The 13809-nt window shown below is 45.7% G+C and overlaps 1 protein-coding gene across 1 annotated transcript in view; it reads right to left on the minus strand.

Moving 5' to 3' along the window:
* Window positions 1-5929: 5929 nt before the first annotated feature.
* The window catches only part of LOC133342400 (fermitin family homolog 2-like), a 58687-nt gene continuing 50807 nt past the window's right edge, over window positions 5930-13809 (minus strand). The window contains 2 exon segments of the mRNA XM_061551550.1: window positions 5930-6120; window positions 8223-8364. Coding sequence (XP_061407534.1) covers window positions 5947-6120; window positions 8223-8364 — 316 coding nt within the window. The 3' untranslated portion in view covers window positions 5930-5946.

A 13809-nucleotide genomic window follows, 5' to 3' on the forward strand; every position in this document is an offset into this window, starting at 1 on the left:
AAATGCGATTGAACATCCAACGAAGGAATTATCCCGGCTTCTGGTTGAGGACACTCCGAGGTGCAGTTACCACCTCCTCCTCCGCAAGCGGGGAATTCGGGAGTTGCCAAATTTCGACGTCAAGTGCCACCGATCCCCCGCACCACATAGCGTCGTGTTCTAGGGCTCTCCGAGTCTGCGCATCTCTACGAGCCCACGGGTCACACGATGCGAGTGAGGGGTGCAATCCATCACTCGCAAACACAAACCAGTGCGCAGTTCACGCTTTTCTTTTGTTTACAGGAGGTGCACACCCAACCCCCATCTGGAAGACCACCGGACGTAATCGAACGGCTCCCCAAAACTCGACACACGCGCTTACAAATGCGGCTTCTGTCGCTTCTCAAATGCCACCACCACCACGCGAAAATAAGAATTGTGCGAAATGTTGACCACATTGAAGCGGGGGAGGGGGGAGCGGGACCCATAAATTACAAACTCGTCACCGAATTATTGACGGAAGCAACTTGTTTTGGCCGCCTGACCTTGCACGCCCTTGGTGGTTGTGGGTTGGAGGACTTCGAGAGCAGAGCGAGCGCCGCAGTACAGCCGGGGAAAGAAGTCAAACAAAAAGTCAGGAATTTACTGAACACCCCCTCCCCCTACCGCTACCACCGCCGCTGTTATCATGCGCGCCTGCACAGTAACACAACGCAGCGTGGGTGCCATCCAGCTCCCAATAATTCACGCAGACCACGAGCACTCGCTTCAACTCAACGATCCCCGGCCACATCCACCCACCTGAAGGAGCCCCCCCCATCCCTCCCCCTTTGCCAGCATCGTTTGCAGCGGTCGCGACCACGTGGCCACTCGTTTCTTGTCCGAGTTGGACTCGGCGAAGGTGCCTCGCAGCCATCAGCGGAAACTCAAATTGGCCGTGAGTGAGAAAGCGAACATCGCGATGGGGGGGGGGGGGCAAGGCATTCCTTGCGACTCACGCACGAGATCTATAAAATAAATAAAGACCTTCATCTGTACGTCTCAAAATAAAACCTCGAGGGTGGCTTCTCGGCAAGGCGGAAAGCTGACATTTGGTGCATCGGTAGCTTTTAGGACACAAACAATAGAAAAACAAAATTGGAAATCCGAGATTTTATATTGTAAGCCTACCAATTCTCGATTTTAAGTGCCCCATAAACGTGTTTGTGCGCGTCATTCATAAACCGTTCAAAATTATAAGATTGCGGGTTTTGTCGTTTGATAGAGTGTTAAACAGAAAATAGGTATTTCGAATTAAAGTGGCTTTGAACTATAAGGCATTTTATGTTGTTCAAATCTGAATAATTCGAGACCGGTAAAAGATAGGAGCTTCCACTCAGAGTATTAAGTCAATACATCTTTGTTCTTTCTAATAAAAAAAAACGCAATCGTTAAATTGAGCCGTGTCCGATGGATTCGTCTTTAAATATAAGTTAAATGAAGTCCGTGTTAAAATTATTTTTAGAGTAGTTGTTCGTGTCTAATCGTATATAACAATTGTAAAAAAAATAATATCAGGTTAATTATTATATTCATTGGAAATGTTTGCCTGGCGAAGATAGGCTTCATGAACCAACATGTTATAAAACACGTTTACGATGAACTTCAAGGGACCAAAACTGAACGGACGTTCAGTTTCACGTCTCCGTGCAAGCCATCTGCAGCGTCACCACCGCTGCAATTTACAACACCGGTTGTACATCTTTTCAATTATCGAATGCAATGTGTATGGAAAGTCATTAATGATTATTTTGTATAGCTTACATTATTCTAATTTCACACAACGGTGCGCATAAGCTGTTAAGAACATTTATCAGTTGATTGCTTACAACGTACACATACAGCTCCTCTCATCTTTCATCCAGCATTACAAATAAGTAATTTGGGGCTGTAAAAAAATCCATTTGCAATCAAGATCGCACGCACTCAAAAACCAAAAAGAAAATGTCCACGTAGTGTAAAGTAGTGTTTTATTGGCAGTGCAGTACAGTAAAACCGTTAATGTAATTATATCATACAATAAAAATATACAAAGACCACCACACACGTGTCCATGCTGCTGCTGCACTACGAGAGCCTTGCGAGAGGCGCCTTGAGATCAGAATTAACAACAATATAAGGGACCTCAAAAGCAGGCCAAGACAAACATCGAAAGACGCCTGGTGACTAACTGCTTGTTGTAAATTTGGACTAATATATAATCCGACTGTGTGGGCATTGGGGAGAACAATCGCATATTAAAAAAAAAAACTCTTCCGTGGAATTTTGGACTAAACTCAAACTCTCTCTCTCAAAGCACAATTTTGTTTGTGGGACAGAATCCACTGCCAGTTCGAAGTCTCTACCGAGGACGGGGCACACAATTTTGATGCGGGTGAGAAATTAAAAATGCTTTTTCGTCCCGGTAGATCAACAATGGGATGGGCTTTAAATACATCGCCGCCGAGACGGGCGAGACACCGCAAAAGCCTAAAAACCCGGCGGGTGGGGACGGTGCATGCCCGACGGGGAACGAAAGCGGAGAAGCACAACAAAGGTACAATGAAGGAGGAGGCCACCGGGATCATCTGACTCATTCCCTTCGTTTTTCTATTTTCACAAACCCACTTGTGGCCCTCCCCCACTATTATTCCCAAGAGTCACATAACGAGTTTCCACTGAAAATGACTCTCCACTGCCGCCCCCACCAGGCAACTTATTATTCATCGAGTTCACGGCCAAGTGAAGTCACAAGGTAAAAGCAGTGGCAAGCGTTGCCTTAAGAACAAATGTGAAGAAGAGAAAACGACTTCCATTTTGCAAATAACTTCAGAAGCTATAGCCGTGAAGAGAAAACAAACCTGCCGAATTAAAGCTTTAAAAACGTAACTTTCGCTCTCATCACGACGAGATCAATTGGTTACCATTCGGGATTGCCATTTGAGTCACGATCGGATTGTTTTTTCTCATAACTTGGTGAATGTAGCAGCCTGCAGTGGTATAGCAGAAGTCACATGGACCCCCATTGCATGCAATGTATTACAAATCGAACATAAACTAATCGTATCTGATGAATCTGATACTTCTGTAACTTCGAAATCAAATTTATTTCAGCAAATCTTTCGAACTGTGCTGCATTACCTGCCAAGCACCAAAATCAATGTGATAATCATGTTTGATTTTATTTCCTCAGGCAATCTTTCAAAGTCCCTTATATCGGCGTTAACTCCATAAATACACATTGCTTGCTCTTCTGTGGAGAAGGTGTGAACTTGAACGCAGAACGTAAAATCAACATTTTACAGAGCTGGACAATTGCACCCAGAGAAATCGTCCACATCCAAGGGCACCCCAAACGCCACCACCCCCACCACGAGCGAGGAAGCCCACGACTCATTGTCCAAAACTGTTGGTATGGCGCCACTGAAAACACTGAACAATAACTTCAAGCAGACTTAGCAGCTCGGAGGTTTAATATCGTGGCGCAGCTACTCAGATGGTTAGAAATGCCACACGTGTATTCAATGTAACAGTTGTCCATTGCTATAGTTCATCGAACAAAAAATACAGTACTTGCTATATAATTATCATGTTTTTTTTTAAAGCCTTGTAAATTGATATTTTTGTCTGCTTGTATTAACAGAAAAACTCCAGCCTCTGAATTTCTATGGGTTTTTTTTCACGCTAATTAAAAATAATATTTAACTTTTAACTCGCATACAAAGTTTCATGCACTTATGTAAAGTTGGTAATTGCGTTAAATTAGGTTGACAGTTTTTGTCCACTCCTTTCAGCCCATTCCACAATCCATTGTTCACAAAATGTAACACGTGATTAAAAAATAATCTATGTAAGGAAAAATCTTTAAACGGAATTTAACAGCAAAAAAACAATCAAGGAAAAATTATATCAATAGTTAAAAATATTTCGATATACAGAATTACTGATGTTAACATTCCGAAATATGCAGCCATAATAAGTATAAGGTATGTTTTGACCTGCACGCAACAAACATTAAAAAAATAAACATTTCCGATACTCACCAGGACTGAGTCGGGGTTAAATTCATAGCCACCGTTTTAGTCATTAGACATCTTTAAATCCACCCACCCCAACAGGCATGTGGCAAAATAACAAAGTATTCCATTAACACGAAAGGGCACATTGACTCGTGTGGATACATGTAAATGCTATTTCTTCTGGACCAGTGGTTCACGATTCATGGACTCTGACACACGCTGGGACCCACACCCGAGCCCCAACCTCGACCAAGAGCAAACCCCTTGCTACAGAAGCACGACGACTGCTGCAAAGTGATGTTATGTACCAGGAGCTTTTAGTTCGTAATTGTTTTGTATCGATTAAAACATAAATCGTGTAAACCATGAAAATAACCAAGAAACAAAATAAATCCTGCAGTTCTGCACAATGCGTCTCTCACCGACGACAACGACAGATTTCACAAAATGCTGCGTGGAGGGCCTTGTTGCGTTCACCGATTGACGCCGCTTCACATCGTTGCATAACACTAAGCGAAAACTACACGCCACTTATCAGTTCATTTATACTCACTATATACTGTACATTGCATACCATAACATTAGCACCAGAGGCTGCGTAACGTGATTGTCGATCAACATTCTATGGCGGGCCTCCTGCTTATAAAGACCACACGTGCACACACACAGACAGGGGCAAGGACACGAGACTCATCCGCAAGTGCACAGCAGTATTGTAGAGATTTGACCATCCGAGGCAATTAGTAGTGTGCAGAGCCGAGGCACAGGAGATGAGCTTCGGCGGCGTGGATGTGAAATCAAACTCTAAGGAGGCGAGGGGGCTGTGCCGAGCGCTCGGGCGAGACCGGCTGATGACGCACGCGCACTCACTGTTGCTCGCACACACTCCACCTTGTTGGTTAAAGAAATCCACAAAGGACGGGCGCCTCCCGCAAAAACAACGACGCCAGGCTGATTCGCTCACGAGGTGTGTGTGTGTATAAGCCGGCCAAACGCAGCTCGGAGGGAGACGCAAAGGACACAACCGTCAAAGATCACCGGTGATGGTGGTCACTGCGCGGTCTGTTGCCAATGCGCCGCTAACAGCTGCTGGGTGCAGAAAGTTGCTGGGCATCTACGACAGATGATCGTCCATCGAGAAATCCCAATGACAGTTGTGTAACGTTACTGGGCTTCACCATGTCAAAACGGCCTCAGGCTTCCGCAACATTCTATGGCATCTGTACAGCGCTAATTGCGCTTAAACCACAAGTCCAAAGGTAATGCTACAGCCATGCGGCAAACGAACCGGAAATCTGTTCTATTTGAAAAGCAAATTCATTAACGTCGTTAGATATAACCTCTCAGGGCAAAAGAAAAATGCACGTTCCCCTTGACCAAATTTCATTCGTCTTTTGCTGTTGTTGCAGAAAATGTGAAAGTGAAGCAACAAAATACTGCTCATACATTACCTGAATAAAAATAATAAATGCTTCTATGGAAATGTTGCCTTAATTAAAAACAGAAAATGTTCTCCGATGTGTTGTTTTGGGTTGTGCCGCACAGCGTTTCGGCACGGCGCCCGACATTTCAGCTCCCGGCACTGAATTTCAGTTCCTGAAAATGCCCCTCCCCCAATCCCCCACAGCACGTTGGGGGCGAAACGTCAGACAAGGCGCCAAGCGGCGCATCACGGCACAACCCAAAAGAATGCGCATCGGACATCTACACAGCACTACCACGCGTAGGTTGTCCCGGTAGTACAGACGTTCTTGTGAAGGTAGTGATTTTTGCCTCTCCGCGACTCCACCACCGCGCCCCGACGCCGCCGCCAAAGCCGCGGTTGGTGGACGCCTCGTGGCCACCCCATCACCCCCCGCCCCCCCCCCTCGCCCCCCTCGCCCCCCCCCTCGCCCCCCCCGCCCCCCCCCCCCGGGACCTCAGTCCGTCCTCAGGCCCAGCCGCCAGTCAGCTTGTGGAAGAGCTCCTCGTCCAGCGCCTCGTTCTGATCCTTGGCGCGCGTCGACAGGAAGATGTAGCCTCCGATGAACTCGTGAACGACCTTGCAGTCGGCGTCCGAGCAGTGGAACGCGATCTGCATCTCGTCGTCGAACTCCACGGCCACCTAGGGGAGCACCGGAGGGGGGTGCAGAGATGTCGCCGTTGGTGCGAGAGCCAAAACCGCGATGGCGGCGGCAGCGGCAACCAGTAGCGGCGGAACTGCAGACCGGCTAGCGAGACTAAAATCGGCAGATGCACTAGCAGCAGCATTAGCAGCAAATACAGACACAAATAGGTAATTAATTCCGTGTTTCTCAACCCCACACCTGGCACCCCCCCCCCCCCCCCCCCCCCCACGGTGCACCTTTAGGCGATCACCAACCTTGTCCGTGCATATCGAGGTTACGCCCCTGCACACAGCGTGCGCCCGGTGGCTGTATGCATGCACGTCGAGCCTCTTCCGCATCGTACGTAGCCAACCGTGCTATCCGGAGGGGCGCAATCACGGAAAGCCGTGCCGTTAGCGGTCGCGAGCATTGGAGTTGAGGAACGCTGGACTAAGGTGTCCTGCATTTAGTGAGGGGATTCGACTGTGTACAGATACGTGCACATTAACACACACATGTACAGACATACAGAGGGATGCACGCATTAGGTGCACATGCCTAAACCCACTCACCCACGTTCCAAGTTAAGCTTGCTAATAGTGCTGGTACCCAGTGAGGTGTTGTGAAATAAAAATGCGTTCTAAGTATTGTCAATATTTCACTGTATAATTATTATTATTTAGTTATGCTTGTCTACCCAGGAAATCCTCACAGAGTCTCACGGCTCCTCTTTTGGGAGATTCCTGGCAAGTTTTTACTCGAAGGGGGCGATGTTTACAATGTCACTCAGGAACCATTCAAATAGACAACATAACGCCGGTAGTCATCAGGGCGGCCACTCAAACCGAACCGCGAACCTCTGCAAACAAGCGGCGAATGAGCAACCCGCTGGGTCACGGCCACTGCTAAATCTTGCCCAAAAATAATTCACATTTGGACATGGACAGTAGTAAGATGGGTAGTATGTGTGTCAAGTACGGTAAGTTCCGTACCAATTGCTCCATGGCACGATTGTGTCATTTTATTGGAAACATGTGGACAGAACATAAAAGCTTCCAGGCATAGCGATAAGTATCCTAAAGAGGTCCCTTGGTAAAATTAGACATGTGGTCTTGCTTTGTTGTAACATCTTACAAACAGTTAATTGCTTTGGGCATAACCACTGGTACGTAAACGCCTTTATATATATATTTCTCCCATGTACAAAATGTCACAAGAACAAGTCTTACGGACGGTATTGGATTCCTTGCCTTGAAGCAAAAGAAACGAGACATGGAAGGCAACACGGTTTTGTTTGATCAGCCCGTGCCTGGTGGTCCCCTTGATATTGATTTTGCCTGCCCTGCAAGTCCCTCCTGTGAAATGTTATGCCCTTCCGATGGCTTTATTTGCCTGACAGTAACAGATTGTATTGCCTTACAAGCGCCAGCGAAAGTACACATTGGCAGAAAAAGGCTAAATACAGAAACCTATGTCTCTCTCACATGACACGCACACACATAATGGATAGTGTGCATTACTGTGCAGGTTAATGGCTAGAGGTGCGGCCCTGCAATGCATTGCTGGCACCACTGCTGGTGGAAGAGTCTTGAGTGGATCCACTGCTGGGCGGATGTGCAATGGGGGTTATTGAAGAAACCAACCCATTGTTTTAACTACTGCATTGATAAGTTACATCGCCGTAGATATGACCAGTTGCCAACACCCTGCTTATGTGGCCATTGTTTAAAATCGCCATACATTCCTATACTAATTGGATTAACTGGCTAATGATTAATCCAGAGAGTTAATTGCCCAGATGAACTATTAACTATTGTACGGTTTTTTTGCAAGTCATGAGATACTTATTTCTTTGCAAGCAAGTGTGCTTAAGCATGTGTCCTTAGAACTTTAATGCAGGCAGGTGATCCCTCACCAGAGATTGGGCAAACAATGACCAACTCTAGCAGAGGTCAAGGGGCCCTGCAACATCCACAAGGCGAGACCAAGCTCGCCCAGCGTGCCCCAGCAAAAGGCTCGGCAGGAATCAAGCGTGGCATTGCGTTTGTCGTAGTTCGAATGGCAAAGCCATGGAGACCGATCCTCGGCAGGCGTGCGCGCTAAGGGGGTGCCGCCTTACCTGCCGGACCTCCCAGTTCACATTCCACTGCTTCATGTTGCTGAAGCGGTAGGTCTTGATGGCATCACCCGTGGACAGGTCCATGCGGATGAGCCGGTTGTAGGCGATGCCCATCATCTCTTCCTTCTTGGCGCCGCGGAACCTGGGTGGCAACACAGAACAGGACCGCACGAAAACCCAGGTCACGAACAAGTTGAAACACTAATGTGGCTTCCAACGATAACTATCTACATGTGGAGTGACTGTGATCTCCGGTGGGCGTGAAAAACCCAAAAGAACAGAGCATTGCCTCATTCATACTGCATACCGTTCATCCAACAGATACATTAACACAATAGCTTACCTAAAAATGCAAATTGGCTATTGGATATTAAACAAACCCAATTCCTTCATGAATCTTACACTGAATAGCACTCAAATCACATTGATTTGCGGAGCAATGTTAATCTCTGATAAAAATGTTTACCGTAAATGCTAAGCTATGTGGAAATACAACTAAAATGCAAACACTTTCTTTTAAATAATCAAAAAAAAAAATCTAAACGATGTTGTATTTCGTCTACGGTTGCCACCTTTTCCACTGTATATCAAACCTGGACGTATGTTTTCAGTCAGCCTGAGTCTGTCAATACTGTGCAGTTACACTTTGATACAATTTAGTACAATACCGGTACCGAAGCTCGGTTCAAATCAATTCCTGCCACCCCAACCAGCGATGCCCATTCCTGGAGATTTGGAAACCCCAGTTTATTCCCTGGCTCCATGTGTTCATATTCATGTCTCTGCGTGGAATTCCCAGCACACATTCAGCTTCTTTGTGGACTATTCAGCTTTCTTCCATTTTCTTTGTCAGTGTCAATGTTTCTGATCCACATGTCATCCCGCACCTCAGATTATCACGGTCGGCTACATACGAAAGAAGTTCAAAGTGCAACATACTCCGGGGGTCACGCGCCAGTAAACTTTTTAACCTCTTGTTCTTGTCCTCTACTTTTAAATCACAATTAAATTTGTTACCAGGCACATTCCTTCGTATTGGGATTTAAATTGAATTCGAACTTTAAATACAAAAGAAACAAGACAATGTTTAGACACAACAGCTTGTTTTAGAGATACATTTTTTTGTACAACACTAGCGAGTGAAACCAATATTGCTGAAACATTCAGCAATATATGGAACAAAAACGAAAACCTACACCAAGCACGACCAGCCTACTGCAAAGGGCAGTGAATGCCCTTGAAAACAGAAATATCGACCCATAATTAGATCAAATATGAGCTACCAGTGCTTAACAAGGAGTGTATTGTTTTTATTTCAAACCACACTATACTGTAAGGGTATATTTTCCACTTCGTTACTCAGTCATGTTACGACATTGGTGGCCTGTATCCAAACCGTTGGAAAACAACAGTGTCTGAATAATAAAAAGAGGTTATAAATATCGGAGAAGTTCCATAAATCTACGAGTTAAACTGATCAGAGGAGTTGTGAATGCCAACCCTGTGAATGAGAAAGACAAAAATCCTCCATTTTACTCGCCAGACTATCGTTGGGTCAAGCTCGATTATAGCAAGCACGTAGAGGCCAGCACAGCGCTTTTGGAAGTATTGGAGACAAGCATGACAGAATTTATGGTGGAGGCCCTGCCAGGTCCTCATTCCAATCAATATTTTCCACCATACCAATCCACTCGGATGAAAGTTTAATTTCCTCTCAGTGGTAGTAAAATATCCTGTTAGTTTGCATCAAAATACTATTTACTGTCTAACTTCACTGAAGCACCAACGACTCCTTACCGAGGGTCGTAATGACACACTGATTAACAAGATTTCTTAACCCACAATTCTTAAGCTCTCAAATTGCACGTGTAAGAATCAAAGTATGTTTTAATTTGTATTCCTATGTTGTATGCAATGGTTTCATGTGGCCCATGCAGCCACAGGAGGCTGATTCATGCACTATACAAAAAGATATTCAAATTTTTAATAAAATCAAGACCCCGATATGCGACAATAAGTTGAATTGCGAGCTGCAGTGAATTGCTCCACTGCAAGCAATTACCAATGGCGTACATGGGTAATCATTGGACCCAAGCCTCAAGGACCAAAAAAAGCACGCGTACAAACCACGTCAATTCCGCTTGTTACAATGATCGCAAGACACAGCCATCAAAGAACCCAACAACCATGACTTGCTGGGGAAAATCCGTATTCCGTTTAAGAGAAGCCTGTGTCGAAGCCGCTCTTGGCTCGAAGGCGTTCCTGTACCTTTAAACGCTTACACGGCCTGCAGTGTTGGCGAGTGTGCGAGCACACGGGGGAGGAGTTGGCACGTGTTCTAACTTAAGGCCCAGCTGCCACACTCCATCCACAACCAATGCAGCATTAATCAACTTTACGGTCATTCTGGTCACCTCAACCAGAACGGGCCTCGCCAAATTCCTGCGCGAGCGCACGCACGCAAGAGAAAAAAACGACCCGATGGAGAATACACGCGATGCACGCTCTCAACGCGAGATGGGATCATCAGATGGGTGGGCCACATTCAGCTCGTTGGTATCCAGTGGGTTCACGGGACCCTTCAGAGCTAAGAGAGGCTGTAACCATTCGTCACGATGCGTAAAAAAAAAATCGATTAACAAATTGAATTGGAAAAAACTCGTTGAATCGCAAGGAGAGTCCCTCTTGCATTGCAGTGAAGCTGCTTAGCACGATCACGCTGCGGAATTTTGTACAGTACACCGATGGTAAAACCTGTCACTGCGACACAGAGGAGCAATTCACAATTGAGGCTTCATCCAGCATTGTGTCCTCTTGCAGGGTAAACAGGAAGTTGGTATTTAGCAAAGTGCGTCTTGGGAAAATTACGGGGCATTTTGTCGCTGCTGGAAAATGTGGCAGCGGGGAGGATAAGAATTTATTTCTGCCAGATGTAGCCGGCAATGTTATGGAAACCACATGGAGAGACATGCTGAGCTCGAATCGTACATTCTTCTGCCTGCCGCAAAGGACTGTACACAAATGATGAAGCACATTTTTTTTCCTCCCCAACTTGAAATTCGTTCTTGATTTAAAAAACACCCAGATCAACAACGGTTAAAGCGACTGTGTCTCAAGTCACTTTTCGAAAATGAAGAGCTGCGTTGGGGGTAGGAGGAGAGGGGTTGTTGTGATGGTGAGATGAGAGAGGAGAAAGCAAGGCAGCATTCACCACCGTGATATAGCCCAGGTCGCAGAAAGCAGGGCCCAGCATCAACAATGAGCATAATATTAATTTTAAAAAATAACGTTGTGTAAGCATTATATTGCTGGACAATTCAGTTTTCCGTCGTTATTCGCAAGGGATATGTTCCTGAGATGTGAATAGCATTTCATTAATTACCTTAAATAAATTAATAAATAGTTCTCCCTCATCACTTTATTTAATACATTTTTCTCTCTCTCTCTCTCGATGCAGTCTTGTAGAGTTGCAGATGCGATTCGCGGATAGCCAAAAATAACGGATAGCAAGTTCGTGGATAACAAGTGAATACTGTACTCAAGTTTCAAAAATATATTTTTAGACAACGTTTACCGAAATGGATTACGCGTACGATTAAGTGTTTTGGTTTGAGGTTTTGGGCTTGTGGTTTTTATCCACCTTTAAACATCAATATGGAATTCTATTCGAGCCCACGCACGATGCTGGAGGTGACTGCATTATTCATCGTTTTATTTTCCCCGAGTACAAATGTGGGAGGAGACGCGACAGGAAATGCCTCTACGAACAGAGGAAGGAAGGGCATCATCGTAACTCATCCCTCAGGAACCAACAAGGAACATTTAGCAGAGTATGTTACCACCATTTCATAAGCAAGGCAATCATTGCTAAATCAAAGCCAATCAAGCCATCTAAATATGCCCAGTCTGAGCTTTAGGATGCATATGATAATGCATATCTATGCTTTTTTTTTAATGTGGGTGACTACAATGGAATGTTTTAAAGACAAATACTATTAATAAATATACATTTGCAATGTGGAGTTGAATAAAGACAACAGCAGCAATGCTTCTCGACTACTTGAGAACAAGAATCCATTGGGATCTCTCGCAGAGCAGTGCGATCATCCTCTGTGAGACAACGGCCCACTGAAGCGGACATCATAGAGCTACCGCCTGGTGAGATTTCTTCAAGTGACCTCATAATCGACACAGTCGCGGGGGGGGGGGGGGGGGCAGCCCTTTCTTTTCCTCCCACTCTGCTATTTAGTGATGTTCAACACATGGCCATCAAACTGACCGTTTTAAATCTCAGAAGGTGGAATTTAGTCAAATGTAAGTGTTTAAACAGTTTTTTTTAAGGCGATGTTTTTACACGGTTGTTGGTGACCAGGCTGAGACCATTAATTCACTATGCTTGAGAACACAGTTTAATCACAGGCTTAACTTTGAACCCAGGATCTCAACGGTGCCTGTACCTGAGCACTTAGACCTCTGGAACCACCCAACCCATCTCTTGAAAATATTTTAAAGACCTCCACAGTTCAATATTATGAGAATTTTAAATGATATGCCCATTAGCCCGATAATAAATAAGGGTGTTCTGACAGAGGGCATGAAAAGGTCACTGCCACTGCACGGACGGTGAGAAAATAGAAATTGATTTGGGCTCAATTTTGCTCCAAGCAGTTGGTGATATTTCCCCCTTGTGGCTTTGGAATTTGATGACGCCCGGCCTGTTGCGGTTGGTGTCGCCAGTGTTCAAAGCGACCACATCAGCGGCACGAGCGGCTCCATCGAAACCGCCGGGCGGGCGCATACGTCCGTCACCGGTAACCAACAGCATGCAAAGGCGCAGAGCAGACTTGAAGCGGCCCAGCAGCCGCAGCGATTGTGGAAAGGCCTTCCATCACGTTTGCCGGTGGTGGCGGTGGCGGCTGAGTGGTCAGTGCAAGAGGGCCTTGAGGATACGACGAAAACTTTACAGAATAAAACTATGAAGGCGCGTTTCTCTCCGCATCCGGGCATCGTGCCGAACAACATGCGGCAACAACCTGAAAACACGTCGGAGAGACAGTTTCTACTGCTCTCCCATCAACCTGGCTTCCCCAACACCGATAACATACAAAATTCCCTGTCTTTTCATAGTTTATTCTGGAGAGATCTGTCCGGATTAGACGGTAATGTTGCCTGAATGCGGCCACGTGGGTACGGCTGAGGCTCGTTATAAATAAATAATGAAGGGAGTTAACATTGCCTCCCCGTCTCGCGTGTGGGTGCTATACATCCCGCGACAGATTCTTACGGCAGGAAAACCAGTGGCCCCCCACAAGTCACGGCCAATTGAACCACCTGCTCGCTATGAGACGCATCTTCCAAAGCCAAGACAACTGGCAGCAATGCAGAGAGTCAATGGCTATCACGCATGAAGACATAAAAACGAGATAAGCAATGCAGGGATTCCGCGAACAGAGCCACCTTGCTGGTATATTCAAATTCTGCATTCTATATATTTACATATTTTGCACAAGGGGTGGTTAAAATAAATTATCACGCACGTTCACCTGACAATTTGAAGCTAAACTGAAGCTTTATTACACGAGAATGT

The sequence above is a fragment of the Lethenteron reissneri genome, chromosome 14 (genome assembly GCF_015708825.2).
Source record: "Lethenteron reissneri isolate LAM-NWPU_2019-01 chromosome 14, ASM1570882v1, whole genome shotgun sequence".
Lineage (NCBI taxonomy): Eukaryota > Metazoa > Chordata > Hyperoartia > Petromyzontiformes > Petromyzontidae > Lethenteron > Lethenteron reissneri.